The sequence below is a fragment of the Neofelis nebulosa genome, chromosome 5 (genome assembly GCF_028018385.1).
Source record: "Neofelis nebulosa isolate mNeoNeb1 chromosome 5, mNeoNeb1.pri, whole genome shotgun sequence".
In the NCBI taxonomy this organism is placed as follows: domain Eukaryota; kingdom Metazoa; phylum Chordata; class Mammalia; order Carnivora; family Felidae; genus Neofelis; species Neofelis nebulosa.
Genome location: NC_080786.1, coordinates 157,644,660 through 157,672,546, shown reverse-complemented (window position 1 = coordinate 157,672,546; position 27,887 = coordinate 157,644,660). Strand labels below are relative to the sequence as shown.

The 27,887-nt window shown below is 49.0% G+C and overlaps 2 protein-coding genes across 4 annotated transcripts in view; one reads left to right on the top strand and one right to left on the bottom strand.

The window, feature by feature from the left end:
- Positions 1 to 27,887, top strand: part of TSPEAR (thrombospondin type laminin G domain and EAR repeats) — a 155,723-nt gene that overhangs the window by 52,991 nt on the left and 74,845 nt on the right. The gene's annotated exons all lie outside the window — the stretch shown is intronic.
- Positions 99 to 27,880, bottom strand: LOC131512949 (keratin-associated protein 10-1-like). 3 transcript variants are annotated; one of them, XM_058732205.1, is made up of 3 exons: positions 26,998 to 27,880; positions 12,352 to 12,400; positions 99 to 516 (listed from the first exon to the last, which is right to left on the bottom strand). In XM_058732205.1, exons 1-3 carry the CDS (start codon positions 27,842 to 27,844, stop codon positions 387 to 389), a joined length of 1,026 nt encoding a protein of 341 aa, XP_058588188.1. In that variant the 5' UTR covers positions 27,845 to 27,880; the 3' UTR covers positions 99 to 386. The 3 variants fall into 3 exon arrangements, with proteins under 3 accessions (XP_058588188.1, XP_058588187.1, XP_058588189.1); XM_058732204.1 differs by lacking the exon at positions 26,998 to 27,880 and having other exon boundaries at positions 12,352 to 13,607; XM_058732206.1 differs by lacking the exon at positions 99 to 516 and having other exon boundaries at positions 11,979 to 12,400.

The window sequence follows — 27,887 nt, the reverse complement described above, 5'->3', positions numbered from 1 at the left end:
CCACGGGGGCCTGGCCTGTGGGGTCCCCAGAAGCCAGCACCAAGTGTCCACCGTCACCCTGACCCTAGTGTGTCCACAGAAAGACAGGAGGTCGGCAGGAGTCAGAGGTGGCTTTATTAGGACTCAGAGGTGACGTCACTGCTGGGGTGGGGCCAGATCTGCTGGGGGACAAGGAACACCCCAGAGCTCATGGGGCTGGTGCCGCTGGGTGCCCTTGTGCAACTGGGGTCAGGGCAGATGTGGTGAGCATCCCAGGTCCCTGAATAAGCGGCCAGGCCAGGAGGAGGGCTCTCCTTCCCCTGGCGCTTGTGCAAGCAACAGGGGGCACAGCTGGCTTGAGGTCAGCGTCCTGCCCGGAGAGGACCCTGGGTGATGTCTAGGAAGGCTCAGCAGCAGGACTGGCCCGAGGCGGGGCCACAGCAGGCAGGGCGGGGGCACACGGGGCGGCAGAGCAGGGACACGCATGAGGCAGGGCGGCAGCAGCTGGACCGGCAGGAGGAGGCAGGGGCGCAGCAGGCGGGCCTACACACGGGGCGGCAGAGCAGGGACACGCAGGAGGAGGGTCTGCAGCAGGGGCTGGGCTGGCAGCATGAAGAGGTTGTGCAAGGGGAGTCCTCGCAGCAGACAGCGGTGCAGCATACGGGCTTGCAGCAGTCTTCCTGGCAGGGGGAGGAGGTGCAGCAGGACGGCTGGCAACATGAAGAGGTTGTGCAGGGGGAGTCCTCGCAGCACACAGGGGTGCAGGAAAAGAGCTTGCAGCAGACAGGGGTGCAGCAGGTGGGTCTGCACACGGGGCGGCAGAGCAGGGACACACAGCAGGAGGGTCTGCAGCAGGGGCTGGGCTGGCAGCAGGAGGGGGCTGAGCAGGGGGAGTCCTCGCAGCACACAGGGGTGCAGCAGACGGGCTTGCAGCACACAGGGGTGCAGCAGACGGGCTTGCAGCAGTCTTCCTGGCAGGGGGAGGAGGTGCAGCAGGCGGGCTGGCAGCATGAAGAGGTTGTGCAGGGGTAGTCCTCACAGCAGACAGGGGTGCAGCACACGGGCTTGCAGCAGACAGGGGTGCAGCAGACGGGCTTGCAGGAGACAGGGGTGCAGCAGACGGGCTTACAGCACACAGGGGTGCAGCAGACGGGCTTACAGCACACAGGGGTGCAGCAGACGGGCTTGCAGCACGCAGGGGTGCAGCAGTCTCCCTGGCAGGGGGAGGAGGGGCCGCACAGGAGGGTCAGGCGGGGGGCCGGGGCGCAGCACGGGGGCTCGCAGCAGCTCTCTGGGCAGTCGTCCACCTGCCAGGGGGAGTCGGGGCAGGAGTCCGAGGCCCCGGGCAGGCAGACGCGGCTGCCATAGCTCAGGTCGCTGGAGCAGACGGACAGGGTGGACGCGGCCATGGCGGGGGCGGTGGGGCTGCAGGAGGGAGTGTGTGTGAGTGTGTGTGCGAGTGTGTGTGTGTGAGTGTGTGAGGAGCTCCGGCTGTCTGTTGGCTTTTATACCTCTCAGGTGTATGTTGTCCTCTCAGGTGACGGCTCACATGTCTCCTTCCTTGTTGGTGTTTTGGGCTGTGAGGGCTGTCATTAGGGCTATTCTGTTGTCGTGTCATGATCTTGCCTCAGCTTGTAAACCTAGGACAGCGCTCGTCAGGGCTGGTTGTCCCTGGCATGAGCCTGGTTCCCCTGGGACACCTGCAGGGAAGGCATAGCCTCTCTGCGGCTGACTCCGCGGCTCCCACCTGGCCAGTCATGTGCCGGGACCCCAGGTGATGGTTCTGGGCTCATGTGCTGTGCTCCTGTGGACCCAGCCTGGACCTGACCTGGAGCAGCTGGCCTGGCCCATGATTGGGAGAAAAGAGGACAGAGGTGCATGTTGTAGGGCACAGGCAATGTGGGACTGATCCTTCTGAGTGGGCTTATAACTTCTGTGGTCCCGATGTCAGCCATGGCCAGCAAGGAGGGGGACGTCCTCAGACAGGACTGGACCTCCCTTCCCCAAGGAGGAGCTGGAATGTCTCAGGAGGCCTACACTCCCTAGGTCATTAGGAGGAGCAGATTCAGGGACTGACCTTTGGTTCCAAAATCTCGTTCCCCCGAGCCTGTGGTCAGTAATCCTGGCAGAGGCAGGTCCCCGCTTGGGGCCTGAGGGTGGGGTGAGATTTAATCTGGAGGAGTGGGAGTGGAGCAAGGGTGATATGGGGACCATCCATCCAGGACCCTCCATCATTGCTGTATTTCAAAATTCAAAGGGAATCTTTTTGGAATACAAATTAAGGATGTTGAACTATAAAAAATGTTGACAATGTGCCTGATGGATGAAGGTCAATGAAATTGATAAAGTCCTCACAATGAAAGCAGGAGAGGGTACAAAAGAGTCACACACAACGTTCAAGACATTCAAATTTCCACTAAGCACATGGCAACTACTTGAGTTTAGTAATAATCAAATATTCTCAAAGTAAAACAAAATGTCCTACCTGTGAGCTCAACAAGATTTACAACGTTGATCACTTCCAGTGCTGCTGAGTGTGGGGGCTCACTCCCAGAAGCCCGTAGCAGGCATGATTTTTACAAACAGAACCCATAATATATAAAATTTATGATCGTATCCATTTTATTTTTTAAATTTTTTAAAATGTTTTTTATTTTATTTTTTAGACAGAGAGAGACAGAGCATGAATGGGGGAGGGTCAGAGAGAGGGAGACACAGAATCCGAAACAGGCTCCAGGCTCCGAGCTGTCAGCACAGAGCCCGACTCGGGGCTTGAACTCACGGACTGCGAGATCACGACCTGAGCTGAAGTCGGCCGCTTAACCGACTGAGCCACCCAGGCACCCCAGATCGTATCCATTTTAAAGTGCACGAGTCAGTGACATTTACAGGAGTCACTATGTTGTGCAGCCACGACCACTGTCTACTTCCAGAACATTCTCATCAATCCAGAAGGAAACCCCGCACTATCTCAGAGCCCCCCTCCCAGCCCCCATCCGTCACTAATCTGCTCTTGTCTCTATGGGTTTGCCTGTCCCACACATTCCACAAACAAGGAATCCCGCAGCACGTGGCCTCTTGTGTCTGGCTACTTTCACTGAAAATCATGTTCTCCAGGTTCGTCCGCGTTGTAGCAGGTGTCCCTGCTCCGCTCCTGTTCATGGCTGAGTAATATTCCACCAAACAGGGAGACCACATTGTACTTACCCGTTCGTCAGTCAGTGGACATTTGGTCGTTTCCACCTCTTGGCTGTCATGAACAGTGATGCCGTGGACATTTTTGTGCAAGTTTTTGTTGGAATAGCTCTTTTCGGTTCTCTTGGGTGTATATACCTAGCAGTGGGATTGCTGGGGCAGATGGTCACTCTGTGTCTACCTTTCAACGAACCGCCAGACCAATTTCCACCACAGCCGTGCCATTTTACATTCTCAGCAGTGAGGTGCGAGGCCCCAGTTCCTCCGTGGGCTCCCCAACACCGGTTCCATTGTGTTCGGCATGAAAAATATTGGAGCCATCCTAGTGGGCGTGAAGTGGCATCTTCTTGTGGTTTGGACGCGCATTTCCCCAATGACCAGTGACACGGGGCGTCTTTTTGAGTGCTTGTTGGCCATTTGAATATCTTCTGTGGAGAAATGTCTAGTGTTTTGCCCACTTTTAATTGGGTTGTCTATCTTTTTATTGTTGAGTTATAGGAGTTTGTTATGTATTCTGGATATTAAACCCTTATCAGAATTATGATTTGCAAATATTTTCCCTCATTCTGCAGTCTGCCTTTCACTCTCTTGATAGTGTCCTTCAATGTACCAAACTTTAACTTTTGATGAAATCCAATCTATCTATGTGTTCATTTGTTTGGTGTCATAACCCAAAAAACCATTGCAAATCTAAGGTCATGCAGATTTACCCCTATGTTTCCTTCCAAGAGTTTCATGATGTCAGCGCTTATATTTAGGTCTTTAATGCTTGAGTTACTTTTTATATATGGTGTGAGGTAGGGTTCAACTTTATTCTTTTGCATGTGGATGTCCAGTTGTCCCAGCACCATTTGAAGAGACTATTCTTTCCCCACTAAATGATACTGATACCCTTGTTGAAAATAAATTGACCGTAGAAATCCATTTATTTCTAGACTTTCAATTTTATTCCCTTAACCTATATATGTAAATCATTATGCCAGTACCACTGTTTTGATTACCGTAGCTTTGTAGTAAGTTTTATTTCTCCTTTCTAATTTGGATATATTTTATCTTGTTTTCTTAATGAACTGTTCTGGCTAGAACTTCCAGTACAGTATTGAATAGAAGTGGTGAAAGTGGGCCTCCTTGCCTGTTCCTGGCTTAGGGGAAGGCTTTCAGTCTTTTGCCATGGTGGCTGATGTTTGCTGTGGGTTTTTCATCTGCCCTTTTATTATTTTGAGGAAGTTATTTTCTCACAGTCTGTTGAGGGTTTTATTATGAGAGGGTGTTGCCTTTTGTCAAATGCTTTTTCTGTATCAGTTGAGATGATCAACTAATGTCGTTTTGCTAATGTCGTGCATTACTCTGGTTTTCATGCGTTGCATCACTCTTGCGTTCCTGGGATAAACCCACTTGGTTATGGTGTATGATTCTCTTAAAATGCTGCCAGATTTTGTTTGATTGTATTTCGTGGAAGTTTTTAAAACCTTTATCTGTAAAGATTATTGATCTGTAGGTTTATTTTGTTGTCTTTGTCTGGCTTTGATATCAGGACCTCACAGAATGATTTAGAAAGTGTTCCCTCATTTTCTGTTTTTTGGAGGAATTTGAGAAAGTTTAGTGTTAATTGTTTTATAACTGTTTAGCACAACTCATCACGAAATCATCTGGTCCTGGGCTTTACTTTTAGGGGAGGTTTTCAATGACAGTGTTATCTTGTTACTTGTTTTATGTCTGTTCCAGTTTGCCTATTTCTTCTTAAGTCAGTTCACTCACTTGAGATTCAAAGATACAAATACATTGAAAAGAAAGGATGGAAAAAGATATTTCATGCAAATAGCAACCAAAAGAGAGCTGGATGGCTATAATAAAATCAGACAAAGCATACTTTCAGTCAAATATTGTTGTAAGAGACAAAAGGACATCAAATATTGATAGGGGCACCTGGGTGGCTCAGTCGGTTAAGCATCCAACTTCAGCTCTGGTCGTGATCTCACAGTTCATGGGTTCAAGCCCCACATTGGGCTCTGTGCTGGCAGCTTGGAGCCTGGATCCTGCTTCAGATTTTGTGTCTCCCTCTCTCTCTGCCCCTCCCCAGCTTATACTCTGTCTCTGTTTCTCAAAAATAAATAAAGCATTAAAAAATATTGATAAAAGTGTCAATATATCAAGAAGATATGACAATTATAAACACATATTCACCCGGTAGCAGGCCCCTAAAATATACGAAGCAAAAATTACAGAATTGAAGAAATAGTTTCAGTTCTACAACAATAGTTGGAGACTTCAGTAAGTCATATCCAGTAATTAAAAAATGACATAATAGAACAACTAGATCAAAGATCAATAATGAAACAAAGGCTATAAACCAACTAAATCCATGACATATACAAGACATTTAACTCAACAACAGCAGAATGCGTGTTCTTCTCAAGTGCCCATGGAACATTTTCCAGATTAGACCATATGTTAGGACACAGAACAAATCTTAGTAAATTTTAAAAGACTGAAATCGTACAAAGCATCTTCTCTGACCACAGTGGAAAGAAACCAATAACAGAAGAAAGATAGGAAAATTCACAAATATATGGAAATTAAACAACACACAGGGAAACAATTAATGGGTCAAAGAAGAAATCACAGGAGAAGTTAGAACGTACCTTGGGATGAAAACACAATGAACTGGTACTTACAGGACGCAGCAAAAACAGTGCTCAGAGGCGGATTCATAGCCATCAACACTTAATTTAAAAAGAAGAAACATTTAAATCCATAACCTGACTTTACATCTTAAGGAACTAGAAAAAGAAGAGCAGACTAAACCCAAAGCTGACAGAGGAAGGAAACAAAGCACAGATTAATGACATAGAGGGGTAGGAAAACCACAGAAAGAATCCATGAGCCCAAAAGTTGGTTCTTTGAAAAGAGCAACAGAATGAACAAACCTTTAGTTAGACTAAGAAAAAAAGAGAGAAGACTCAGATTAAAGAAAAATGGGGACTTCACTGCTGACCTTACAAAAAGAAGAGTACGGTGAACCACTGGACACCAAGGAATTAGATGCAACACACAAACCCTTATAAGCACACCCACTACCCAGTCCGACACCCTTGCTAGAGTTCTTCATCCCTAACTATGTCTCCAAGTTTAGTGCCCTTTTATTTCAGCCCAAATGGTCATTTCTTGTGGGGCAGATATATCCACTAATAATGAGTTCTTTTAACTTTCATTTACCTGGAAGTGTCTTAATCTGTCCTTCATTTGGAAAGTGTATGTCTAACATGGACTTCTTGGTTGGTGGTCTTTTCGGGACTTTAAACACATCATCCCACTGCCGCCTCGCCTCGCATTTCTGATGAGGAATTGGCTATTATTATTCCCACTTGCTGCTTTTAAGATTCTCTTTGCCTTTGCCTTTGGATAGTTTGGTGATAATGCATCTTGGTGTGGATGTCTCTGAATTTATTCTACTTGGAGTACTTTGAGCTTCCTGTATGTGTAGCTTCCTATGTTTCTTTAAATTTGGGAAGGTTTTGGCCATTATTTCTTCAGAATTTTTCCTGCTCCTTTCTCTCTCTTCTTTCTTTTGGAGATTCCTGTCAAGTGTATGTTGGTCTACTTGAAGGTGTCCCCACAGATCTTGTAGTCTCTGTTCATTTATCTTTATTCCTTTTCCCCATCTACTCCTCGTACAGGAGTATTTCAAGTGGACTGTCTTCATATTTACTAATCCTTTCTTCTCCTGATCACATGTGTAACTGAGCCCTGCTGGTGAAGCTATTGGTTCAGTTATTGTGACTCATTCAATGACCCTAGAATTTCTTTTTGGCTCCTTTTCATACTTCTGTCTCTTTATTGACATTCTCAGTTTGATGAACATTATTCTCTTGGTTTCTCTTAGTTCTTTGTCCACGGTTTTCTTGAACTCCTAGAGTATATTAATAGTTTATTTAAAGGCTTTGTCCAAAAAGTTCAATCCCTGGGGTTTTTCAGGGACATTTTCTGCTAATTGCTTTTTTCCCCTGTGAATGAGCCATCCTTTGTTCCTTCTTTGCACACTTCATAGTTTTTGTTGAAAACCAGAGATTTCCAATATTATAATGTAATCATTCCAGATATCAGATTCTCTCCTTCCCTATAGTTTGTTGTTGCTGATTGTTGTGACCTGTCATTGTGTTTTGTTTAGTGAACCTTCTAAACTATTTTGTAACAACTATACTCTTTGTCAGGTGTGGTCACTGTTCCATTAGGTTAGTGGTCAGATAGTGGTTTGGCACAGAGTTCTTTGAACACCCCTGGAACCAAACAGTATTTGTGTCCAGTCTTTGTGGCTGGGCTCTGCTTGTGTGTTGGGCCATGCCCACAACCCTGGGCTGGGCGTTTACAGCTCTTCACCTCCACTTCCTGCCTTTCAGAGCGGGATGTGCAGCCAGCAGTGAGTACGTGGGGCCTTCTCAGGTCCTTTCTGAGCATGGGCCCCTCGTGGGCATGTGGGGGGTCTTCTGGACTCGCGGCCATCTATAGAAGCATTGAAAGCCCTGTTCCCCCAAGAATTTCATTCCCCAGGCTTTCTGTCCTCGGTGTTTTGCCACAACTGATACCCTTTCCCCAGGCGGCAAGGGGTTAAGTTGACAGACACTCTGTGTAGCTGCTTCTCTGCCTTGAAAGAGTTCCGAGTTAGGAGAAAGAAAGCCAAACCTTTGGTGTGGGCGTCTCCAGAGGCCACTGCACAGACAACCACCCTTCTGGTAGAACAGGGGAACGGGCCTGCTCTCTCCCTCCAGCACCAGGCCCCTCACCGGGACCAAGTCCACCAGGCTGCAGTCGCTTTTGTCTTGATGAAGCATTCCCTTGGTTGTTGTAAACCTTCAGCCATTTCCCACGACCCAGATGAAATTGACTCCCACAGCTTTGCCAGTTTCTTCAGTGTCTGGGGCTGGGGAGCGGGCCCTTAGAGTTCCCTATTCCCGGTCTTTTCTGACATCACTCTCAGTAGGCACACTTTTCAAAAGTCCTTTTGAGGGCACTTGTTGACATCTCTCAGGATTTTAAATTGGCAAATGCTCTGACCTGGAAGTCACTTTGGAATTTAGGTGTGGTGAAAACGCACGCCAGTGCACACAGGGAAGTGGTGAGGACCTCACAGTGTGCTGTTTGTAATAATCAAAAGGAGAGAGACTTTAGATGCCTGTTCTCCTGTTTCTGCAAAAATAACAGACTCTTTTGAGAGAGAGAGAGAGAGAGAGCAGGAGAGAGGGGCAGAGGCAGAGAGAGAATCCCAAGCAGTCTCCACACTCAGTGTGGAGCCTGACGTGGGGCTTGATCCCACAGCCCTGAGATCATGACCTGAGTGGAAATCCAGAGTCGGATGCCCAACCAACTGAGCCCCCGAGGCAGCCCTGTTTCTGCATAAATAAAATGGCATATCCACACTTTGGGAGGCTATATGTCTAGGCAAAAAGGAACAGCGAGAAGGTATTATTCTCTATCAAGTTGGCAAAGATAGAAGAACGTGGGCTCCCCCCTCCCCTGTGGGACAGCCCGCACCTGTGCCCACCCCCTGTGGGACGGAGCTGCTTCTATCCACGGGGGGTGGTGGTGTCTTTGTTCCCAGCCCAGGTGGTGCCCACAGATTTCCCCAAGAGCAAATCTTCATACCTGTGATGGTGGCCGGACAGCAGAGCGATGGCCCGAGGTAGACACGGCTGCCGAGTGTCACGTGCAAGAGCCCTCGGCCCCCCAGAGGTGGCGATCTGAGCCCCAGAGAAGAGTGGCAGAGGCCCTTGGGCGCTGGCTGATGGCCACGTGCCTCCCCTGAGCCCCCATTCCCAGATGAGCTGTGGGTCTCTTCGTCAGCAGAACAGCCACAGGAAGCAGAGGGAGAGGGTGTCAGACATGTGAGGATTCGCTGGGGGTTATTCTTCAGACGGGGAGTTGCATGGCCTGCCTGACCCTGGGGTTGTGTGGGGCTGAGGGAGTCAGCTCCTCGCCTGTCAGGCCCCGAGTGCCCAGGAGGGTCCATGGTGTCTGCCTTTCAGGGCATCCTGGGGACACTTTGGGGGCATTTTCTGGGGGGGCTGCAGGTATGGCTGGCTCAGGCCTGGAAGGAGTTCACGATGATGGATTCACTGGCTGTGAAAGGGAGAGGCTGGCGTGGCTTCTTCCTGAGTCGAGAGTGGCCTTGGGGGCTCAGCAGTAAGCAGGGTCCTACAAGTGACGGCTTAAGTGACATGGGCAGGACCCCGAGGGGAAGCTCATGGGCGCGTGGCCGGCTGGGCTGCAGGAGATCCCACGACCCCGGGGAGAGGGCGGTGAGCAGGGACACAGCCCAAGGTCTTGGGGGGAGCTGGCTGGCAGCCTGTGGAGCCGCTGGTGTGGCACGTGGGGGCTGGGGGCTGGAGGGAGGTCAGCGTGGAGGTCGGGGCTGGTCTGGAGGCCACTTCCTTGGGCGGCCCTTAAATGGCGTCATGGCAGCCAGCCACACGGATGCCTCTCTGCTGTGTTTTCCCAACTTTGTCCCGGGAGCATCTCTCTGTGGGACTCTCCTCTGGCTGTTATGAACATGTCTGCTTGGAGACCAGTTCTCCAAGTAGGAGAGCTCTTCTGGCTTTGCATAGAAGCCGCAGGCTTCTAGAGCGTTCTGTGCCTACTACGCGGAGAGCCTCAAGTTTAGCCACGGCTCAGGGGGTGGGTCAGAAACTGCCCTCAGCACTACCTTCGGGCCTGGCCCCAGTTCCAGGGGACCCTGCTCAGCTCCCCTCCCGCTGTCTCAACCCCCTGCCTCCGGGGTGAGGGGTCCCGGGGCCAGTAGCAGTGTCTGGCCAGAGCCAGTGACCCCCTTCTAGACCACGCTCACTTCAGTGCCAACCCCCCAGATGCCCACCCAGGTGTCCCCAGGCCTGCCAAGGGCACACATGGGTCCTTCCATGGGGTGCCCAGGGCGCACTCCCCAAGGCCCCAGGGGCCCGAGGGCTGGTGGACGGGGCTTGTGAGGAGCAGTGCGGGGCTGGGAAGAGGAGGGCAAGGCTGCGTTTGCACCCTCACCCAGGGCCCTGACCCTGAGTGTGGGAGCAGTCTGGTCTGTTTCGGGCTGTTGGGCATATGCTTCTCAGTCCCCCTCTGCCAGCGGGGCCCCCGACACCCTGTTTAGCCTGTAGCCTTCTGGTACCTTCCCAGCCACCATGACCACTCTTTGTCTCAGGACTGTCCCAGCTGCAGCACAAAGCACATGACAGAGGCCAGCTGGTGGTCGGTGGGGACAGCCACCCCTGCTCAGGTGTGGGCCAGGCTTGGACCCGCCGTGGCAGCCAGGAACTGCCCCGTGGGCAAAGACTGGCAGGTGCCCTCGGGTGATCGGAGAGCGGGCCCTATGACAGCCGGTGGCAGGGTGGCCCTTTGGGCGTGCACCATCCACACCACTTGGGCCACGTCACTCAGACCCAGAATCCCATGCCTCCCGTGACGTGTAAACGTGCAGACAAACATCATCCTGGGGCCAAGAGACGCTTCTGTCCCAGAAAAGGAGTTCTGCCGCAGGGCAAAGTTCACGTCTACGAAGTTCTCCCACAAAGGCAGCAGCCGGAGCACCGCCTGGACGGGGCTGGCCGTCCCGTGTGTGGCCTCAGCTTCCTCGTCGTGAGGGGCGTGAAGGGGTCTGAGAGCAGGGACCACAGTGAGATTAGCTCCCGAGGCCTCCTGGTGCCTACAGCTGTGAGGCCCGGAGAAGGGCTGGGCCAGGCCACTGCTTCTTGGGAATACATCCACGGAATGGCAGGTGGGCTCAGAGCGTTCAAGACCGTGCGCCTTGCGGAAGCGACAAGAGAGCCCAGAGGGCCCGGGCAGGAGATGCATACCAGACGGGATCAGCAAACTGGGGCATGGGAGTTTATTAGCACACCTGCAAGGGGTCTACACGGCTGGATGGACGGAGGCAAGGGGCCTGAGCCAGAAGCACAAGACCCTGGTCGGTGTGGACAGATACTGGAAGGGTCTTCACCAGCTGGGCTGGCACGGCTCCAGAGACTGGAGAGAAGCCCGCAGAATCGCAGGTCACGTGTGCAAACCACTCAGGACAAGTGTTCCTAGGGTGGGGGCAGGGGCCGGGGCGGGACAGTCCCGGCCACCGTGGTGGTGACCTCGCTACATATCCCCGCCCTTGTCAGCAGGTGCCCTCACGTGCGGCCAATGTCACCCAGAGGTCAGAGCGGACTGTCACCTACAGCACTCGGTACATCGTGGCCTGACGGAGTCCTCAGTTCACAGGGAGGGCCCTGCACCATGACTCCGTGTCCCTCATAGCCCCCCCGGGCGGAGCCCAGCCTACCAGATGGTGGCCCCAGAGTCTGGCCCGGGACCACCTGGGGGTCCTGCCACCCACCCTCATACTTTGTTTCAAACCTAGTCGATTTCCATGAGAGGTTGGAGCACCGTCTGCCCCGCTCCGTCACCTTTCTGCTAAATGAGTAGAGCCCGCGGGAGGACCACAGGGCGACCCCAGGCCCGTAGAGGCTGTGAGCCTGGAGCCCCCAGGCCTGCTTGTCTGGGCCCGGTTTGCCCGGATGGGGCAGTGGGTGGAAACGGGCCAGGCCACGACCCGTGTGCAGGTGACCAGCCTGGGAAGCCCTGGGCACCGGGCCCACCGGCACGGAGCTTCCTGGGCCAGGGCGTGAGTCCCACCCGTGGCCCTGCCCACAGGAGTTAGGCCCGCCTCTGGGACTGCTCAGTCCCTCGTTCCTAGAAATGTTTGTGGCTGGAAGAGACTGTGTCTGGGCAAAACCCCGGGGTCCCCGCACCCCCATGAGGGTCACATGAAAGGAAGCAGATCAGCTGGCAAAGTGAGTTTATTGGGGTACCCAAGGAGGTACTGACAGGTTAGGAGTCGAGGTCAAGTGACCTGAGCAGAGAAAGGGGGGGGGAAGGACAGGTGACCCAGAACAGGTGCAGGTGCCTCCTGGGAGCAGAAGCTCCAGGAAGCCACGGGGTCAGCGTTCCTGGGAGGCAGGAGGTCAAGGTCAGGTCAGGAGAGTGGACACATGGAGGACCCCGTCCTGGGTGGGGGCAGCCACCTAACACAGGTCAGGACTGACTGAGGGGTGGCCGGGAGGACCACAGTCACCAGGTGGGACCTGAGCCCAGCTGGCCCTGGGGGCACGTGCCCATCAGCAGCAGGACTGGCCTGAGGCGGGGCCGCAGCAGGCAGGGCGGGGGCACACGGGGCGGCAGAGCAGGGACACGCAGGAGGAGGGTCTGCAGCAGGGGCTGGGCTGGCAGCAGGAGGGGGGTGAGCAGGGGGAGTCCTCGCAGCAGACAGGGGCGCAGCACACAGGCTTGCAGCAGACAGGGGTGCAGCAGACGGGCTTGCAGCAGACAGGGGTGCAGCAGGCAGGCCTGCACACAGGACGGCAGAGCAGGGACACACAGCAGGAGGGTCTGCAGCAGGGGCTGGGCTGGCAGCAGGAGGGGGCTGAGCAGGGGGAGTCCTCACAGCACACAGGGGTGCAGCAGATGGGCTCGCAGCAGACAGGGGTGCAGCAGACGGGCTTGCAGCACACAGGGGTGCAGCAGTTTTCCTGGCAGGGGGAGGAGGTGCAGCAGGCGGGCTGGCAGCATGAAGAGGTTGTGCAGGGGGAGTCCTCGCAGCACACAGGGGTGCAGCAGACAGGCTTGCAGCACACAGGGGTGCAGCAGGCGGGTCCGCACACGGGACGGCAGAGCAGGGACATGCAGGAGGAGGGTCTGCAGCAGGGGCTGGGCTGGCAGCAGGAGGGGCCTGAGCAGGGGGAGTCCTCGCAGCAGACAGGGGTGCAGCAGACAGGCTTGCAGCAGACAGGGGTGCAGCAGACGGGCTTGCAGCACACAGGGGTGCAGCAGACAGGCTTGCAGCAGACAGGGGTGCAGCAGACGGGCTTGCAGCACACAGGGGTGCAGCAGAAAGGCTTGCAGCAGACAGGGGTGCAGCAGATGGGCTTGCAGCACGCAGGGGTGCAGCAGTCTTCCTGGCAGGGGGAGGAGGTGCAGCAGGCGGGCTGGCAGCATGAAGAGGTTGTGCAGGGGGAGTCCTCACAGCAGACAGGGGTGCAGCAGACGGGCTTGCAGCACACAGGGGTGCAGCTGTCTCCCTGGCAGGGGGAGGAGAGGCCGCAGGCCGGCCGGCAGCAGGAGCCGGTGCGGGCCGACTGGCAGGGGCCGCACAGGAGGGTCAGGCAGGGGGCCGGGGCGCAGCACGGGGGCTCGCAGCAGCTCTCCTGGCCACTGTCCACCCGCCAGGAGGACCCAGTGCAAGCACTGGGTGAGCAGAGGCGGCTGCCACGGCTCAGGTCGCTGGAGCAGACGGACAGGGTGGACGCGGCAATAACACAAGTGCTAGAGCAGCAGGGGTCAGCCATGCTGGAGTTTTGTGCTGGGAGCGGAGCTGGACAGGGGTGTGTGTGGCCGGTGCGAGGGCGAGGTGCTCCGGGCCAAGGGCTTTTATATCCCTCCCTGGGGTGCCGTGCGTCGCCGGAGTCTCGACCGGACTTCCTTTTCCTTGTTATTGCCGGCGTGTCTGCTGACGATGCTGATTGGTTTACCTCCTGCGAGGTGTTTGCGGCACCATCTCCAAGACCCTGCGTGTGTCTGGTGGTGGCTCGTGTCCAGAAAGCAAAGCCTGGGATGCAGAGTTTCCGTTGGTTGAAAGGCCGGTGGTTGGGTGTGTCCACTCCAGTTTTGCCTGTGTGTCTTTGGTGTGAATTCCGGTCTCTGCAGGTGCTCCGCACGTGGCCCAGACCCTCCTCGCTGAACGAGGCTGTGTTGGCCGGAGGGGTGTCCCCTTGCCGGCTCCACCTGCAGACTCTGGCAGGTGCGCCCAGCCCTGCGGAGTGCGTGTGACTCCCGAGGTCCGTTCCAGACCCTGTTCTTAATCCCCTGCTTATCTCAGTTACCAAACGATGTGCGTTATTCTGTTCCCTCCCGAGTTTGCAGTTTCATTATTTTCTTTTAATTTTTGACTCTTTTCCAGTTTTTGTGTTTATCACCTGGTGCTCATCACAAGTGCCCTCCTTGATCCCCATCACCTGTTTCCCCCATCCCCCCACCCACCTCCCCTCAGTTCTCTGTAGTGAAGGGTCTGTTTCTTGGTTTGCCTCTCTCTCTTTTTTCCCCTTTACTCATTTGTTTTAGTTTTTAAATTCTGCATGTGAGTAAAGCCATATGGTATGTGTCTTTGACTAATTTTACTTAGCATAATACTCTCTAGTTCCATCCATGTCTTCATAAGATTTCAGTCTTTTCAAAGGCTGAGTAATATTCCGTTATATGCATATATCTATCTGTCTATCTCTGTATCTACACACACACACACACACACACACACACCCCTTCTTGATCCATTCATCAGTCGATGGAAGTTTGGGCTCTTTCCAAAATTTGCTGTTGTAAGTAATGCTGCTATAAACATTGGGGTGCATATATCCCTTTGAATTAGTATTTTTATATCCTTTGGGTAAGTATCTAACAATGCAACAGCTGGATCGTAGGGTAGTTCTATTTTTAACTTTTTGAGGAACCTCCACACTGTTTTTCAGAGTGGCTGTACCAGCTTGCATTGCCACCAACAATGCAAAAGAGATCCTCTTTCTCCGCATCCTCGCCAACATCTGTTGTTGCCTGAGTTGTTAATGTGAGCCATTCTGACAGGTATAAGGTGGTATCTCATTGTGGTTTTGATTTGCATTTCCCTGATGATGAGTGATGTGAGCATTTTTTCCTGTGTCGGTTGGCCATCTGGATGTCTTCTTTGGAGAAGTGTCTATTCATGTCTTTTGCCCATTTCTTCACTGGATTATTTGTTTTTTGGGTGTTGAGTTTGAGAAGTTCTTTATAGATTTTGGATACTAACCCTTTATCAGATATATGATTTGCAAATACCTTCTCCTATTCTGTAGGTTGCCTTTTAGTTTTGTTGGTTGTTTCCTTCTCTCTGCAGAAGCTTTTTATTTTGATGTAGTCCCAGGAGTTAGTTTATTTTTGCTTTTGTTTCCCCTGCCTTGGGGAATAAATATAGAAAAATGTTGTTATGGTGGATGTAAGAGCAATCACTGCCTGTGTTCTCTTCCAGGATTTTTATGGTTTCAGGTCTCATATTTAGGTCTTTATTTTGAGTTAATTTTTGTGCATGGTGTAAGGAAGTGGTCCGGTTTCGTTCTTTGGCACATTGTCGTCTGATTTTCCCAACACCATTTGTTGAAGAGACTGTCTTTTTCCCTTTGGATATCCTCCCTTGTTTTGTCGAAGATTAATTAACCATATAACTCTAGGTTTATTTCTGGAATTTTCTATTCTGTCCTATTGACCTATTTGTCTATTTTTGTGCCAGTACCATACTCTCTTGATAACTACGGCTTTGTAATATAACTTGAACTCTAGAATTATTATGCCTCCAGCTTCGCTTTGCTTTTTCAAGGTTGCTTTGGCTATTCAGGATCTTTTGGGGTTCCATACAAATTTTAGGACTGTTTGTTCTAGTTCTGGGAAAAATGCTGTTGGTATTCTGATAAGGATTTCATTACATGTGTAGATTGTTTTGGGTAGTAGAGACACTTCAACAATATTTGGTTTTTCAATCCATGAGCATGGAATCTCTTTCCATTTCTTTGTGTCCTCTTCAGTTCCTCTCATCAGTGTTCTGTAGTTTTCAGAGTACAGATCTTTACCTCTTTGGTTAGGTTTATTCTTAGGTATCTTATTATTTTTGGTTCAATTGTAAATGGGATTTTTTTCTTAATTTCTCTGTCGACTTCTTCATTATCGGTGTGTAGAAATACAACAGATTTCTGTATCCTGTGTATCCGTTGGTTACAGCACACAGCACACAGGGTGTGTATCTGTATCCACCCAAAATATGTATCCAGATTTTGTATCCTGTGACTTCACTGAATTTATTTATCAGCTCTAGCAGTTTTTTTGGTAGAGTGTTTCGGGTTTCTTATCTATCGTATCATGTCATCTGCAAACGGTGAAAGTTTGACTTTCTTCTTACTCACTTGGATGCCTTTGTTGTTGCTGTCTGTTGCTAAGACTTCTAGTACTATGTTGAATACAGTGGTGGGAGTGGACATCCCTGTCTTGTTTCAGACCTTAGGGGAAAGGCTGTTAGGATGATGTTAGCTGTGAGGTTTTTATATATTGCCTTTGTTTTATTGAGGTACGTTTCCTCTAAATCTACTTTGTTGAGGTTTTTTATCATGAATGGATGTTGTACTTTGTCAAATGTTTTTTTCTGCATCTATTGAAATGATCATATGGTTCTTATCCTTCTTTTATTAATGTGGTATATCACATCAATTGCTTTGCAAATATTGAACCATTCTTTATATTGAATAAATCCCAATTGATTGTGGTGAATAAGTCTTTTTAAAGTATTGTTGGATTCAGTTTGCTAATATTTTGTTGAGGATTTTGCATCTGTGTTAATCAGGGACATTGGCCTGTAGTTCCGTGTGTGTGTGTGTGTGTGTGTGTGTGTGTGTGTGTGATTTCTTTATGTGGTTTTGGTATCAGGGTAATGCTGGCCTCATAGAATGAATTTGGAAGTTTTTCTTCCTTTACTAGTTTTTGGAATAGTTTGAGAAGAATAGGTATTAACTCTCCTTTAAATGTTTGATAGAATTCCCCTGTGAAGCCATCTGGCCCTGGACATTTTTTTTGTTGTTGGGATTTTCTTGATTATGGATTCAAATTCTTTGCTGGTAATTGGTCTGTTCAAATTTTCTATTTCTTGCTGTTTCAGTTTTGGTAGGTTATATGTTTCTAGGAATTTATCCTTCTCGGTTGTTAACTTGTTAGTGTATAGTTTTTTATAATGTTCTCTTATGATTATTTGTGTATCTGTGGGGTTTATTGTTATTTCTCTTCTCTCATTTGTAATTTTATTTTTGGGTGTCCTTTCTCTTTTTGTCTTGATTATTCTGGCTAGAGGTTTATAAATTTTATTGAATTTTTTTTTTCAAATAACTAGCTCTTGGTTTCATTGATCTGTTTTACTCTTTGTTTTGTTGTTGTTTGTTTGTTTTAGTTTCTATATCATTAATTTCTGCTCTGATCTTTATTATTTCCCATCTTCTTTTCGTTTTAGGCTTTATTTGCTGTTCCGTTTTTAGATCCTTGAGGTGTAAGGTTAGATTGTATATTTGAGTCTTTTCTTGCTTCTTGAGGTAGAGCTGTATTGCTATAGATGTCTTTCTTAGAACTGCCTTTGCTGCATCCCAAAGGTTTTGGACCCACTTGTTTTCATTTTCACTTGTTTCTATGTATTTTTTAAAAATTTCTTTAATGTTTTGGTTGACCCATTCATTCTTTAGTAGGATGTTCCCTAACCTCCATGTATTCGTGTTCTTTCCAGAGTTTTTCTTGTGGTTGACTTCAAGTTTCATAGTGTTGTGGTCAGAAAAGGTGCATGGTATGACTCCAGTCTCTTTAGATTTGTTGAGGCTTGATTTTGACCTGATATATGATTTATTCTGTAGAATGTTCCATGTGCCCTTGAAGAGAATGTGTATTCTGCTGCTTTAGAATGGAATGTTCTGAATATAGCTGTTAAGTCCAGCGTGTCATTCAAAGCCACTGTTCCTTGTTGATTTTCTGCTTAGATGATCTGTCCATTGTTGTAAGTGGGGTGTTAAAGCCCTTTACTATTATTGTATTTTTATAAATTAGTTTCTTTGTGTTTGTTATTAACAAATTAGTTTCTTTGTGTTTATATATTTGGGTGCTTCTCTGTTGGGTGTGTAAGTGTTTACAGTTGTTATATCTTCTTGTTGGATTGTCCTCTTTATTATTATATTGTGTCCTTCTTTGCCTCCTGCTACAATCTTTGTTTTTAAATCTAGTTTGTCCTATATAAGTGTGGCTACTCCAGCTTTCTTTTGACCTCCATTTATACAATAAATGTTTCTCCATCTCCTCACTTTCAATTAGCAGGTGTCTTTAGGTCTAAAATGAGCCTCCTGTAGGCAGAAAATAGATGGGTCTTTTTTTTTTTTTAATCTATTCTGTCACCCTCTGTATTTTGATTGAAGAGTTTAGTCCATTTACATTCAAAGTAATTAATTGATAGATACGTATTTATTGCCATTTTATTGTTTTGTGGTTGTCTCTGAAGATTTTCTCTGATCCCTTTTTGTCTTTCTTTCATGGTTGAGACTTGCTGGTTTTCTTTAGTGATGTATTTGGAATTCTCTTTATTCTTTGCATATTTATTAGTAGGTTTTGACATATGGTTACCATTAGGTTTGTATATAACCTCTTCTGCATATAGCAGTTCATCTTAAGTTGATGTTCATTTAATTTTGAACCCCTTCTTCTTCTTCTTCTTCTTCTTCTTCTTCTTCTTCTTCTTCTTCTTCCTTTAATTTTTGAGAGAGAGAGAGAGAGAGAGAGAGAGAGAGAGACAGAGAGAAAGTCTGTGAATGAGGAAAGGGCAGAGAGGGAAGGAGAGAAAGAATCCCAGGCAGACTCCATGCTGTCAGCGCAGAACCCAGTGTAGGGCTCAATCTCATGAACCATGAGATCATGATCTGAGCCAAAATCAAGAGTCAGATGCTTAACTGACTAAGCCACCCAGACACCCCATGAACCCATTCTTTACTCCTCCCCATATTTTAGGTATATGTTGTTATATTTTACATCCTTTTATTTTGTGAGTTCCTGGACTGACTTTTTACAGAAATATTCATTTTTTACAGAAACATTCATTTCTTACCTTCATACTGCCACTTTTGGTCATTCTTTCCACTCAAATAATCCTCATTAGTATTTCTTGCAGGGCTGGTTTAGTGGTCGTGAACTCCTTTCTTTTTTGTTTGTCTGGGAAACTCTTTATATCTCCTTCTATTCTGAATATTAGCCTTGCTGGATAGAGTATTCTCGGCTGAAATTCTCCCTTTCAGCACTTTGAATATACCATGCACCTCCCTTCTGGCCTGGAAAGTTTCTGCTGGAAAATCTCCTACTCGCCTTAGATGTTTTCCCTTTTATTTATTTATTTTTTTTTATTTTATTTATTTATTTTTTTAATTTTATTTATTTTTGGGACAGAGAGAGACAGAGCATGAACGGGGGAGGGGCAGAGAGAGAGGGAGACACAGAATCCGAAACAGGCTCCAGGCTCCGAGCTATCAGCCCAGAGCCTGACGCGGGGCTCGAACTCACGGACCGCGAGATCGTGACCTGGCTGAAGTCGGACGCTTAACCGACTGCGCCACCCAGGCGCCCCGTTTTCCCTTTTAATATAATTCTTCTTTTATCTTGCTGCTTCTCATATTTGTTCTTTATCACTGTATTTTGCAATCTTAAATACAATATGTCTTGGTGTGGACCTGCTTTTGTGGATTTTGTTGGCAGTTCTCTGTGCCTCCTGCATCTAGATATCTGTTTCCTTTCCCAGACTAGAGAAGTTTTCAGTTATTATTTCTCTGCCTTCTTTTCTCTCTCTTCTTCTTCTGGGATCCATATAATATGAATTTTATTACATTTTGTTACATTTCATGGATTCACTGATTTCCCTAAGTCTATTTTCATGTTCCATAATTCTTTTTTTTTTTCCTCTTTATTCACCTTCGTTGCTTTCCATTACTCTGTCTTCTAGGTCATTGACTCATTCCTCTGCTTCTTCCAACCTGCTGTTCATCCTAAAATGTTTGTCATTTCATTTATTGAAACTTTTACCTCTGCTCTTATACTTTATCTCTGTGTTAATGGTCTCACTGATGTCCTCCACCCTTTTCTCAAGTCCAGTGAGTATCCTTATGATCATTGCTTTAAATTTTCCATCAGGCATGTTACTGATATCTATTCCTCTTAAATCTCTTGCCGTGACCTTGTCCTGTTCTTTCATTTGGGACAAATTCCTCTGCCTTCTATTTTGCCTAAGTCTGTGTGCCTGCTTCTGTGTGTTAGGAGTCACTCTCCTGTTCTTAAAGGTAATGGCCTTATGAGGAAGAGGTCCATTAGGGCCCCTAATGTAGTGTTCCCTGTTCCCCAGAATCTGATGCTTCCTGGAGTGTCTCTGGTGTGTTCTGTTTGTACTCTGCTGTTATGTCCTGGCTACTTTATCTTTCAAGCCAGTCATCTCTAGGCTCTCTTTGCCTGTTGTGGGAAGTGTTTGGTTCCTGGCCTCAATGTGGCACATTTTAACGAGTTGTGCTCTGGCCTGCTTGTGAAATGAGACCTGTTGCCACCACCACCGGAACCAAGGTCTTGCAAAACTCCTGTGTTGGGAAGTGCAGTGTGAGCAGGGGTTTGGGCTGGTCTTCTAGGGGAGGGGAAATGTCATGCTGGGACTGTGGTGAGCATGACTGGGAAGGGTGGTTCTTCTGGAACACGGGGGGAATGAGGCTTGGTGTAAGCAAGGTAGATAGCCAGTGTCAGCACTGGGCTGGTTCCTGCAGGTGGCCCTGTGCTTTTGATGGAGGTTGTAGGAGGGAGATGGCATTGGCCAGTTCCTTTGTTCACAGAGAAGTCTCTCCGTGAATGCTGCCTCTCTTGGATATGCTTCTAGACGAGCGAATAATATCCCCACTGTGTGCCCCAGGTGCTCTTCAGATTGCTGTTTCCATGCTGTATGTCTGTGGACTGTTTGCCTGTCTCTTCTCCAAGAGCAACCCAGTGTCCTCTGCGCTCTCCCAGGGACAAGCACCCTGATCTTTCAAACTCCAGGCTCTAAGCCCCACTGGTTGTAAGAATTCATGAAACCTGGGCCCTTTCACTTTCTAAGCCACTTGCAGTGGGGCTTTGTTTCCCCCGTGTGCTTCCCGGTGTGTTAGTCTGTCTCTCCCCCTTCTCCACGACCACTGTTCCTTTCCCACTGCAGTGGCCACGATCTGTTTCTCTTTCAAGCCACATCTCTGCACATCCTACCTTCTTTGATGTGCCCTTTTCTCTCCCGTTAGTTATGGGGCTTGTTCTGCCAGTCTTCAGATCAGTTTCTGGGGTATTTAGGGTGATTTGATGGCTATCTAGTTGTATTCATGGGACAAGGCCAGCCTAGGGTCCTCCTACTCCACTACCATCCTCCCCCCTTCTTGAGTCTTCAGTTTTAGATACGACGTGAGTTTCTGTTGTGGAGGAAGGCACTTTCTCATATTTTCCACCAGGCCCATAAAAAGTTCCTTTTCCTAGAAGGCAGCAAAATTTGGTTAAATCAGTGTCAAATCTGTATCATTTTAACCAAGGTGTATTGCTTACAGCCAGGTCTGTGTAGTGGAGACAGACTTAATTTCCTCATTTGTACATGTTTTGCTTTTGCTTGTGTTTTTCTGTTCTTAGAGTTAACAATCGCTTCTTATGTTTATTTGCTTATTTCTTTGTGTACCTATCGTTAAATCATCCCCAAATCCTCTGACTAATGTATCCCCAACGTCCACTCAAGAAGGTTGAAAATACTGGGTAGTCTGCCAGCTTCATTTATTTTGTGGAAACATCTCTCCAAGAACTCTTTCTATTTGTGGGCTGTTGTCTGCTGTCTATTCCCTCAGCTGCACGTGTGTACAGGTGTCATCCAGGGATCTCCCCTCACCATTGTCTTTGGATTTTCCTCCATATCTCTCCTACCATGAATCTCTTATTTCCTGAATGTGGTGTTCTTTTCTTTCTGGATCTATGCCTTTATTTTGAGGAAGCACACCCTCTGGTAGCTTTCTGAAAATGGGTGCATGGGAGATAAATTTTTGAGCATGACATAACTAAAAATTATTTTATTTATTCTCCACTTATTCTTGATTAATAATTTAGCTGGGTATAGTCCTCTGGATTGGAAAGGTTTTCCCTTAGAATATTTTTTTATGTATATTTATTTTTGAGAGAGAGAGAGGCAGAATGAGAGAGGGGAGGGGCAGAGAGAGAGGGAGACACAGAATCCAAAGCAGGCTCCAGGCTCCAAGCTGTCAGCACAGAGCTTGATGTGGGGTTTGAACTCAAGAATTGCCTAACCAACTGAGCCACCAAGGCGCCCTTCCCTTACAATATTTTGTTGAAGACAGAATGTTTCCAGAATCCCAAGTGTTCCCTTGTGCTGTTTCTCCATTAACCCACCTCCTCCAAGGAGTCGCTATTCCACCTTATCTCTGTATGGATTGGTTTCGCCTTTTCTGCCTACTCCTTGGTTTATGGCTCCTTTCGTTCAACACAGGGTCTGTGATAAGCATCCATGTTGCTGCAGATTCAGTAGTTCATTCTTTTTTTGCTGTGCCATAAAAGTTGTTACATTAAACCTGTTATGTGTTATTGATTCACTCTCTTTCCCAGTGATGGAGTTTTGGATTGCTTCCAGAATTTGGCTAATATTAATAATGCTGCTATAAAAATTCCTGTGCATTTTTTTTTGGTGGACATATCTGTCAATGTCTCTTTAATGAGATTCCATGAGTGGGATTTCCAGATCAAATGTTAGGCACAGGTACAGTTGAGCAGATATATTTTTTTGTCCAATGGCTTTCTAAAAACATTTACATTCCCACTGACCAATCTTACGACTTCTAGTCACTCTGAATCTTTTATAAAAGAGGTATTGTCAGTCTTTTAAAATTTTTACCCATTTTGGAAAGGGTGTAGGGATACCACATCATTACATTAATTTGCATTCCCTGATGAGTAAAGCTGCTCATTAAACATTTGGATGTCTTTTCTTGTGAGGTGCCAGTTCAAGTCTTTTGCTTGTCTTTTTGTTAAAAGTAGGATTATTTGTATTTCTCATTGGCTTATAAAAATTTATTACATATTCCAAATATGAGTTAGTTGTATGTATGCAGTGGTGTCTGATAGATGTTTAATAATTGGCTCTCTGTAAAACAAAACAAAACAAAACAAAACAAGCCCTGATTTGTTGCATGTCCCTGCTTCTGTGCCGTAAACACACCACAGCTACCACCATGATGTTCTGAGCACAGACCTGGGAAGAGCTGATACACGTGTGCTTCAGCACTCCATTGGATGTGAGCATTACACAGGACTCTTCCTAGAGGGGTTTCATTTCCTCATCCTCTTGATGGCGTCCTTTTAAAAGAGTCAACTTCAGGGGCACCTGCATGGCTCACGATCTCACAGTTCGTGGGTTCGAGCCCCGCGTCGGGCTCCGTGCCGACAGCTGGGAGCCTGGAGCCTGCTTCCGATTCTGGGTCTCCCTCTCTCTCTGCCCCTCCCTCGCTCATGCTCTGTCTTTCTCTCTCTCAAAAATAAATAAACATTAAAAAAAAATTTTAAATAAAAAAGTCAACTTTATTGAGGTATGATTACATACTGGAATGTGTATCCATCTAAAGTTTCCATTTGTTGAGTTTTGGGAAAATCTACCCCTGCATGCCCACTGCCATGAGCAAGATAGAGAACTTTTCCATCATCCCCCAAATTTCTCATGTGTTCTTAATCCCACCTCCTTTTAACCTTGGCCTGGGAAATTACAGATCTCCTTCCCATCTAGGTTAGTTTTGTCTTCTCTACGGTTTCACATAAATTAAATTACATTGCACCAACTCTTTGGGTTTGACTTCCTCCCCTGAGTATATTGAGATGTATAAACATGTACGTGGTTGCCTTCTTTCTGTGCCGAGTAGCATTCCATTGTGTGGATATAACACAATTTGTTTATCCACTCAGCTGTTGATGCACATATGGCTAGTATGAACATTCGTGAGCAAATTCTTCATGTGGACTTGTGTTACCTTTGCTCTTGGGTAAACAGCCAGGGGTGGAATGTCTGGGCCACATGGTTGGCATATGATTAAGAGACTGCCAAACCGGTTCCAAAGTGACTGTACCCGTCCACGTTCCCACAGGCACATGCGTACGCTCTGGTTCTTCCACATCCTCCCTGACACTCGGGGTAGTTAGACTTTCTGACGTGCGGCGTAGACTACCCCGAGTTAGTCTGGTTAGTTAGGCGTCCTCATGGATGTGTTGTGGTTCATGGTGTCCTTTGACGAATAGGAGTTCCTAATTTTAACGAAGTCCAACACGGTGATTCTTTCCTTTTATGTTTAGTGTTTTTTTAATGTACTATTTCCAGTCTTTGCCTACCACACATGGTGAGGATATTCTCCTGCGTGTCCTTCTGGACCTCCACTATTTCACCTTCCACATGAAGCCCTAAGATTCCTGCCTCCCCTCCATTAATTCTGTGTGTGGTGTGAGGTAAAAGGCAGTTTGTTTTGCCCGTATGGAGAGCGGGTGGACCCGTCTCACCACTACCCCGCTGAACCGCAGTGACATCCTGATTGGGGATCAAGTGGCACTGGGGGTGAGGGTTGTTACTGGGCCCCTGGGAGGCCCCTTGGTCTGTAAGTCTGATCCACATCTGGATCTTGTGCTTTGTGTGACAGATAGTGTCGCCCTGTCCTTTCAAGTTCTCCTAGGATCCCTACCTTTTCAAGTGTCTTAGCTTTCCTGACACTGGTTTCAGGGATGATCTTTTCCTAGACAGTTATCCCCTTTGCCTAAAAAGTTTGATTGTGTTGACTTAAAGATGTATATTTTTCTGTAATTTCACATTTTCTCCATCGCCTGTCGTGTGCCTGTTTTCATATTTGATACCCATTATCTCTCTTTCAGGTTTCCAACGTTTTTATTCTTTTATAGACCTTTTAAAAACACTCCGTTTTCTTGATTAGATCTACTATTGCTTTTCCTGTTTTTAATTCATTAATTTTATTAATTTGTTTCTTTTTTTTCCTTTGGAAGTTTTTTTTTTTTTAACTTTCTGAATTGAAATCTTACTGATTTTAAACTTTGCTTATTTTTTGCTGTATGTCCTTAAGGATTTGATTGCCCCCTGAATCCTGCTTCACTCAAACCCCCAGGCTCTGAGATGTAGGACTTGGCTCCCTTTATGTCCTGGGAACTTGCAATTGCGTTTCTGTTTCCTTTCCAGTTTGAGAAAGCAACTTTACATTTTCCCAATGAAACTTCGATTTATTGCTCTAAGTTTATCTTACTGAATCTGGCTCAGGAATTGGTCTATGTAACATGTCTCTACTTTTCTGGCTAGTATTTTGATTATAAAATATTTCAAAAAGCATAGAAAATAATATAATAGACACCCACGTACCTATGAATTAACAGAAATCTTAACCTTTTGCCATACTTACAGAATATTCCAGATGCCGTCAACACCCTCACGTGCCCACCCCACACCCTCCCTTGGGGCAGCCAGCCCTGTTTGGAGGTTGGCGTTCACACACACCCCCCCCACGCACCTTTGTACTTTTAGTAGAGTTGTTTACAGTCGTGAAGACAAGATATTCCTCTGTGCTTTTAACCTTCCGATGTGAGCTCTTCTGCGTGGATCGGTTGCAACGTGATTCTTGTTCTCACTCCATGTTACGTTTTTGAGACCCATTCATGTCGATGAGTTTCTCCGGTTCAGTCTTTTAACCGCTACATGTACTTCCTTTGTGTGCAAACGCGCACTCTAGCTGTCCATTCTCCCACCGAGGAGTGCCCGCTGGTTTTTAACATTGACGCCTTTTGAGCTCCGTGAAATAACCCACGTGGGGGTCAGGTGCAGCCCGTGAGGTCTTGTCCAGGAGAGCCACCCTGGGGTGTGCACGGACTCGGCCTCTCCGGGTTGTTACCACTTTGCCCCGAAACAGGAGGACTGTCGCCGGCAGCACTGAACAGAGAGCCGCGCTTGTTGTCAGACTTGGACATTTCCGCCAATCTGACGGTGGGGGGGGTCCCCAGGATTTGGTGATTTGCGGGGGGACCTCACACGACTCAGCACACACAGCACAAAGGCGCACGGGGAAAAGTCGAGGGACACCAGGCACACGTTTCCAGAGCCCCTCCCAGTGGAGTCATACGGGATGAGCTTCAGTCCCCAGCTAGGAGCTGTGACAACACATGTGATGTGTCGCCCCCCACTCCCGCCCCAACCCCGGGACCCATCAGAGATCACGGTTTCTATCAGGGCCTGGTCACATGGGCACCCTCTGCCTGGCTCGTACCCAAATTCCAGACCCCAGGCAGAGCAGGTATTCAGCACAAGCCATGGTATTTGCACAGTGTATGCCCATTGGGGCCCTCCTATCACCTGGGTGGGAACCCCAAAATCCACATTCCCAGACAACAGCCAAGGGCTCATGCTGTGAGCAGGCCTAAGGGCGGCCGTGCCGGGCCTGCGGTGCTAACTCCCAACTACACAGGGCCCGTGGCATCCAGAGGCACCGCCTGGACCGCCGAAGGCCAGGAACACGCGGGCCTGGGGAAAACCACAGACCACGCTCGTGGGGGATGTCAGGCAGGGGTCTTTGTTGGAAAGCACAGAAATGCATCCTGGTTAAGTTGATAAAGAAAAGAATTTATTGGAGGAACCGATAGCTCGTGGGATGAGGGACGATAAAGAAACCAGCTCAGGAGTCAGTGGGGGAGCAGGGGCCACACAGGGTCCAGGGGTGACGCTGCGGATACTGTATCTTCTCTCCCTCCACTCCACATACGGTCCGAAGGCTGCGGGAAGCCCGGCTGGGGTCACTGCCAACCCAGGCTGAGGAGGCAGGGCACGCTGATTTGGGAGGTCAGCACTTGAGCAAATGACTGAGCTGTTTGTAGGAGAACAGATGCAAAATGGGGTTGGTGACCGGTGTCCACTGCAGGGACCCAGGAAAGGGGACCTGACACCTGTCTCGGTGCTTTGTAAAGAACCCACAGTGTGTGGAGGAGCTCTCGAGATTCAGGATGCCCTTAAAAAGATCGCTCAGCGGCAACACTCCTGGCCCGAGACAGGGGTGCAGCAGGCAGGGCGGGGGCACACAGGGCGGCAGAGCAGGGACACGCAGGAGGCCGGGCGGCAGCAGCTGGGCCGGCAGGGGGAGGCAGGGGTGCAGCAGGAGGAGGCAGGGGCACAGCAGGCAGGGCGAGGGCACACGGGGCGGCAGAGCAGGGACACGCAGGAGGAGGGCCTGCAGCAGGGGCTGGGCTGGCAGCAAGAGGAGGCTGAGCAGGGGGAGTCCTCGCAGCACACAGGCGTGCAGCAGACGGGCTTGCAGCAGACAGGGGTGCAGCAGTCTTCCTGGCAGGGGGAGGAGGTGCAGCAGGATGGCTGGCAACATGAAGAGGTTGTGCAGGGGGAGTCCTCGCAGCACACAGGGGTGCAGGAGAAGAGCTTGCAGCAGACAGGGGTGCAGCAGACGGGCTTGCACACGGGGCGGCAGAGCAAGGACACGCAGGAGGAGGGTCTGCAGCAGGGGCTGGGCTGGCAGCAGGAGGGGGCTGAGCAGGGGGAGTCCTCGCAGCACACAGGGGTGCAGCAGACGGGCTTGCAGCACACAGGGGTGCCGCAGTCTTCCTGGCAGGGGGAGGAGGTGCAGCAGGATGGCTGGCAGCATGAAGAGGTTGTGCAGGGGGAGTCCTCGCAGCAGACAGGGGTGCAGCACACGGGCTTGCAGCACACAGGGGTGCAGCACACGGGCTTGCAGCACACAGGGGTGCAGCAGATGGGCTTGCAGCACGCAGGGGTGCAGCAGTCTCCCTGGCAGGGGGAGGAGGGGCCGCACAGGAGGGTCAGGCACGGGGCCGGGGCGCAGCACGGGGGCTCGCAGCAGCTCTCTGGGCAGTCGTCCACCTGCCAGGGGGAGTCGGGGCAGGCGTCCGAGGCCCCGGGCAGGCAGACGCGGCTGCCATAGCTCAGGTCGCTGGAGCAGACGGACAGGGTGGACGCGGCCATGGCGGGGGCGGTGGGTTGGAGGAGGGAGTGTGTGTGTGTGTGT

Bases quoted from the DNA above. Each gene is read 5' to 3' on its own strand.
- LOC131512949 (XM_058732204.1), bottom strand. From the start codon at position 13,541: ATGGCTGACCCCTGCTGCTCTAGCACTTGTGTTATTGCCGCGTCCACC. The intron at 517-12,351 runs CTGCTGCGGCCC...GTGTAGGCCCGC, and splicing joins CCCGTGTGCCCCCGCCCTGC to CTGCTGCGCCCCTGCCTCCT.